The sequence below is a fragment of the Aegilops tauschii genome, chromosome 5, assembly GCF_002575655.3.
Source record: "Aegilops tauschii subsp. strangulata cultivar AL8/78 chromosome 5, Aet v6.0, whole genome shotgun sequence".
Classification (NCBI taxonomy): domain Eukaryota; kingdom Viridiplantae; phylum Streptophyta; class Magnoliopsida; order Poales; family Poaceae; genus Aegilops; species Aegilops tauschii.
In genome coordinates, this window is record NC_053039.3 from 578,849,484 (window position 1) to 578,855,640 (window position 6,157).

The following is a 6,157-nucleotide window of genomic DNA, read 5'->3' on the forward strand; positions in this document are numbered from 1 at the left end:
ATCAGTGCCAGCCAAGTTGGTGTATTGAAGATTCAACCAATATTATACTGGTAGCACCCAGCCAAATCTGCTGGCACAAAGTGCAGTATAAACTTCGATTATACCTTCATTCTTATCATGCAGTATCTGTAGATTGCTATGCAGGTGTAATGTCCTATGTCGTAACAACACATTGAAACATCCAGAAAGAAAGTCTTAGCGAAACAATTACCAACTGCATTAATCCGAAAGCCGATGAATAAGTATTGCTTACTCATCTTCCTTGTGTTGTGTGCACGTTTATGAAAAACCGGTTAACAAATGTTACAAGCAAAGCATATCTAGTTGTGGCATTGTGGTTAATTAATCAATTGCAGCCGCGTCATACTAGTGGGCATAAGATGTAAAACCAGTGATTAAGCATGCATTCTGTAAACATACATATGAAATCATAAAGTATGACGAGACTAAGATGGTTCTGTTCTTATTCCAAATATCGGCAAACTTACATCATAGCTCGTGGGCGTCTACTTCATGACTCTAGTTCAAATACCCATGCTAAATATTGAAAACAACAAATGACTAGATTTAAGACGGTCCTCTAATCACATGTCAAATTAGAATTGCTCCTCCGTGTTAAGCGCTCACTTGTGCTCTCCTCATGCTCCACGCCCTGAGGTGAGGAACTCTGACAGTTGCACTGCCATTGTTAAAGGCATACACGTGGGGCTGGTGGTCGTCGTCGACAAGTGACACTGGGTAAACTCTCGCCATGATGCAGACCCTGCCACCGCCACCGAAGCTCTCCACCGCAGACCGATCAATCTGCACAGTGGTGTACATTTTCAGTTCTGTTAGGGAGTGAACATATAACAGGAGAAATGACACGAAAACCACACAACTCACCAGAGTTCTGAGGGAGATCTTCCTTTCCTTTTCAAGGTCAAATTCAAAGAAGCCTCCATAGGCCGGTGTGTCCAGTCCTGGTGTCAGGGAAGACCTGCGGAAAGAAATGAAAAGCTTTCTTTGTAGTTTCCTTCCAGACATCAATAGATACAGGCATTTGTGGAAAAGAGAACTAGCCTTCTTAGATCAGAGCACATGAGGATCATATAATTTTTCTGTGATTTGTAGACTCTGAAGTGCACAACAGTGTGCTCCTCCATGTTATCGGAGGCCAGAATAACAAGTCCAAATGGCCCTATGCCGCCATGAACCGATGCATCCGCTTCCTGGCAATGCTTCTCAGTGTCAAAAAGCCAGGAAGGATTAAAAGGGTCGGCGTCATCAATTGACGTCAGCTCGAAATCAATCTCGATGTCAGCCTGTTTCAAGAAAATTATGTGCCTGGTTAGCTACAGCCTGTATAATTAACAATTATCGGAAGACCCTGCAACTTTTACTGTCATGCCCCTTTTTGTAGTAAAGGAATTCTTTGGAAGACCAGGTATGAACGTTTGTGAAAAGGAAACTACCTGCAAAGTGTCAATTCCCTTAATCTCAAATAGATCCCCCTTCTTCAGCTCTAGTTCTTGATGGTTGATTTCATTTCTTCGAAGGGATTCAATCTCTTCAACTGGCCATTGCAGCAACCGTTTGCCATCGTTGTCTAACCAAATTGTCCTGGGGAATGACTAAATGTAATAGAAAAAAATGAAGTTAAGGATGTTTCACTGATTTGTTAAATCATTATTTCAATATGACAAAATTGGAGCTAATTAAGGGCAGAATTTCTTACATAGATTCCTGCCCAGCCTTTTGCAATATCATCTGAAGAACTATCTGTCTCGGTAGTCCAAGCCCATATGATCCTCCTTCCATGTTTCGAGTCAAAGAACGTTTTTGAAGCATAGAAATTGCCATAATCGATCCTCGGCCATAGCCGACTGTCATCAGTATCTGGCACAAAGGCATCACGTTTGAGATCATAAACCCCTATCACGTACACGTCTTCGCCGAAATTCATGCCCATTTTGAGAACATGCTTGGCGCCATTTGGAATTGCTGAAGACATGTCCAGTCCATTGTTACTTCCCGGCAATACTGCAAAGAAATCCAGGCACTCAAACATAATGGAGGCATTGGATGAATACAGTGGGTGGTCAACTCTAGTCCAGTTCAAGAAGTCTTCACTCTTGTACAAAAGTGCAGCACCGTAGCCGTTCAGCTGAGCACCAACTGCTATTCTCCATAGTCCGTCCGGTCCGATCCAACCGGTTGTCGGATCCCTGAACTGCCCCGAGTTCAAGCCCGGTACACCTGATTGGATCACTGGGTTATTGCCTGCTTTGGTCCATTCCCTCAGGTACGGATCAGACCGGTTTTTCGGAAGCGCGATGTTTTGGACCTGATGCTTCTCTATGTCGATGACGCCAGTGTATATGATGACCGGTTGATCACCAGATACAATTGTGGCTGAGCCGGACCAGCAACCTTTTATGTCATTTGGGGTATCCGGTTCTATTGCGGGCTCAAGAGTGATCCAGTTGACGAGGTCTGTTGAAACCGAATGGCCCCAAACTATGTTATAGGAGGTATTGGGATTGAAGGAGCCATCGGGGTTATATTGGTAGAATTCATGGTAGATGCCATTGTAGTACATTGGTCCTGAAATTTTTATGAATACAGTATAAGATAGAATGCTGCAATTTAACTATTTAAAAGTGTTTGTGCGTGAGATATTCATACCACATGGATCTTTTTTGTTGTCGTAGATTTCCAGGATATCCAATCCATCAAATATATGAAAAGAAGTAAGGGAATGTCAATGACTTGCAACAGATGTACAATTAATAGGATGTGATTATTGGTAAAACAGGACCATAGATATTCTAGATTTTGAAACATGCCAGTTCTTCATTACTTTCGTATGAGCATAATAGATCTGTCTAATATAATTCAGACACACATGATGTAAGACCCTAGTTTCAGCGTTATGATCCTATACGTATTTTTTCTCTGTCGTCTTGTTTTCTCTCGTGGGTATTTGCTTTTTGTTCCTATGGTTCGATCCTCCACCTTTTCCCCCATTGGCATACACCCATTCCATAGACACCACGTCACAATATTTCTCCCTCCTTTCCCTTCCCATTTAAATGATTTAAATTGCCTCTATACCTCCACTCGACTCACAAAGCAAACTCTATCCAAGTAATAAGTTGAAAAAAAAACAGGAAAAATCTTGAAGCCTCCTCCAATTATATGAATCCCAAATCCTTCAAAATCTCTCCATCCATAGTTCAATTTTTTTGCATAAGTTCCAATCCATTTTTTCCCAACTTAGCCAAATTGTACGATTGAGGTTTTACGGAAGCATCTAAAGTACATGGCTATCATCATATTATGGCAGTACTACTCACAATCTAACTGCAGCGCCTACACCGAGCACACCAAATCAGAGAGTAGATATATAACTGGCGACAAACAAAAGTCAAGAGATGACCCAGAAAACTAAGCAAAGAGGAAGCTTAAAAAGGAACCAGAGAGGTAACAAGAGACATAGACATACCGTTGATCCAGTTTTTGGGAGGCTGGAAGTGGTAGGCAGTCCTGTCCTTGCTGCTGAGGATGGAGGGGGCATTTGGAGACTGTGGGCAGAAGAAGAGTCCTCCTCCATTGCTGCAGGGCCGTACCTAAGAAATTTTGGGGCCAGCAGGAAATCTCAAGTAAGTATAAGGGAGGCCCTAATTTGGTGAGAAGAAAGAGGCAAGGCGAGGCGAGGGACGTGTGGTGCTGGGAGATTGCAAGATTATTATTATTATTAGCAAAGTAATTGCTTACATCATTGATAAAATGATACATGAACAGCTTTACACCGTAGTTTGAAAACTAGACATTTGAATCACAACGGTTTCAATGTAGTCAGTTGAGTGGAATACTTTGTAGTAGAACAAATAGGAACAGAGAGTGAGTGCACATTGCAAACAGTGGGTGAGTGAAACAGAGTGTGTAACTGGAAGAAATGATTAGCACTGTACGTTCTATATATAAGCTTAAATATTTGAAAGACCTGATTCAGTTGGTAAAGAAATGCAGCTTTGTTTAGAGGCAAGCGAGTGAGTGAGCCAACATGTCATTAGGCTTAATTACCAGGATTTGGAAGAGAAGGCTGGTGGAGAAGATGCACGCAAGGCCACCAAGCCAGCTGCTGCAGCAGCACAAGCAGAGGAGGACACATTAATCAGGAGGAACGAAACATCGCATATATAGCTAATGAACTGGGCAAGCAATCGAAGAATGGATGATGAACTCACGCTGTGAAGACAGACATGAAGCAAGAGCAAGTCGACAGCAGCAGCATCCAGCAGCGGAGGAGGATCCAGTATATAAGCCCAGATCAGAAAACACTTGGCAGTTTGCAGGAGAAGAAAGTAGAGCCGGGAGGGGAGAAGCCCTCACCTTGCACGGCCATCGCCATCGCCATCGCCTCCGGCGGTGCGCGCAAGTCTAGCTAGCTTCCCGGCGAGCGGCAGAGGGAGCGCCGTCACCGTGGCTTCAACTGCAGGTAGGTGGGTGAGGTGGGGCGATGTGTTATTATTAAAAAGATAAAGAAATCCCGTGGGTGGGACGCATGTTTCTCGTGCGCTCGCTTCCTGAATTTAGTACGAGAAACATGGCCGACATGGGTGGCTCCTACCGTTTTCTTTCCAGTGCCATGTCGCTTTCTTTCAACTGTGCCTATGCGTACGTACGTAGATCCATCCATCCATCCATCCACGCATGTGAATGTGAATGTGAATGTGAATGTGAACGTGAATGTGACGTGCTGCTTCTGGGCCGTTCAATATGTGCCGTGGAAAATGACTCACCCACATTATTATGCTCCTAAATTTTTGGCGCTACAAATACATCCATCAGTGTACGTGCTGGACCTGGATCTGTCTCCTCCTCCTCCTGTCCTTTTCGCTTTCTCGATCTCTCTCATAGTGAGTTTTTTTTTTCCTTTTCTTTTTTTGCGGATGTAGAGCGAGTTGTTGTGTTGTGTGGCACCTGTCCCGGTCAGCCAACATTTGTCCACTTCTCCTCCGCCTTCCCGCAAACATTATGCAAGACGTCGACTGTCCTGAAAATAACGTCTCATGTGTTTTTTGTATGTTTTGTTTTGGGATCTGTTTTCTTTTTCATATGGTTTTTTCTTGGTTTTGGGTGAACCGGTTTTCGACCGATTTCACCGTTTTTTCTTCCGGTTCTTCTTTCCGGCTTTGTTTCTTTCCTACCTTTTCTTCATAAATACATGAATTTTTATTACAATACGTGATTACTTTTTAAAGTTACATCAGCATTTCTTACTATTGCACGTATGGTTTTTAAATTTGGGAACACTTTTTAGTTACACATACATTTTTGTATATGCATGATCAATTTTTAACTATTGGAACATTTCTAGAAAATATGGACACTTTTTTTTAGAAATACATAAACATTTTATTTTTGGTATGTGTGAATATTTTTTCTATAACACATGAATAATTTTACTCCTAGTATTAAATACAATTATACATATATTAGTGCTATGAAAAAAAATGGTGCTCGTGATCCTGCCTAGTGCTCACGACAAGAGAATTTTCTATTTGATACTCTTTGCGTTAAATTGTTTGCATATCGCACAAGGCGAGCGTTGGTTTGCCGACCCAACTGCCGCGGGTGGTCGATTTTCGAAATGTTATGGATCTAGTTTACCGGGTTTTGGATGGATCTTAAAGTTTCTCATTTGGTTTTTCGTTATTCTTTCTTTTCTATTGTTTTCTTTAAAAGTATTCTTTTCAGTATTATTTCATTTTCTATTTCTTTCATGTTCGCTTTTCTTTTTCCTCTTTTCTTTTTTTTCTTATTAGTTTTCTAAAAGATAAGATTTTATGTTGCTTTTCCAATATGTTTAATTGTTTTAAAAATGTTCATGTATGCCAAAATACAATTTCTAAAGAATATCTACAAAACTTTTAATTTGTAAATTTTGAGAACACTTTTAGTTTTTAAAATTTGGTGGCCCGGTTTTTAGAAAGCAAACCCGTTGAAAATTCAAAGTCGAAAAAACTGAGCGAACGAAAATTGATCCAAAAATTAATTCGGGAGTGATCGTTCATGCAAAATAGTCCGGCTCATGAGGAGCACTTTGTTTTTTTGCCCGATAGGCCCTCTCCGCAACAAGCGAGGTATAGGGGCGAGGCCTCCTATTTCG

General features: G+C 41.5%; 1 protein-coding gene across 3 annotated transcripts; it reads right to left on the minus strand.

The window, feature by feature from the left end:
• Positions 1–376: 376 nt before the first annotated feature.
• On the minus strand, positions 377–4,531 carry LOC109762723 (beta-fructofuranosidase, insoluble isoenzyme 4). 3 transcript variants are annotated; one of them, XM_045229404.2, is made up of 9 exons: positions 4,233–4,530; positions 4,069–4,126; positions 3,488–3,611; positions 2,668–2,676; positions 1,718–2,586; positions 1,455–1,613; positions 1,063–1,304; positions 886–979; positions 377–804 (listed from the first exon to the last, which is right to left on the minus strand). In XM_045229404.2, the coding sequence occupies exons 1-9, from the start codon at positions 4,277–4,279 to the stop codon at positions 616–618; spliced, it is 1,791 nt and encodes a 596-aa protein (XP_045085339.1). In that variant the 5' UTR covers positions 4,280–4,530; the 3' UTR covers positions 377–615. The 3 variants fall into 3 exon arrangements, with proteins under 3 accessions (XP_045085339.1, XP_073354615.1, XP_073354614.1); XM_073498514.1 differs by lacking the exon at positions 2,668–2,676 and having other exon boundaries at positions 4,069–4,123; positions 4,233–4,531; XM_073498513.1 differs by lacking the exon at positions 2,668–2,676.
• Positions 4,532–6,157: the final 1,626 nt, after the last annotated feature.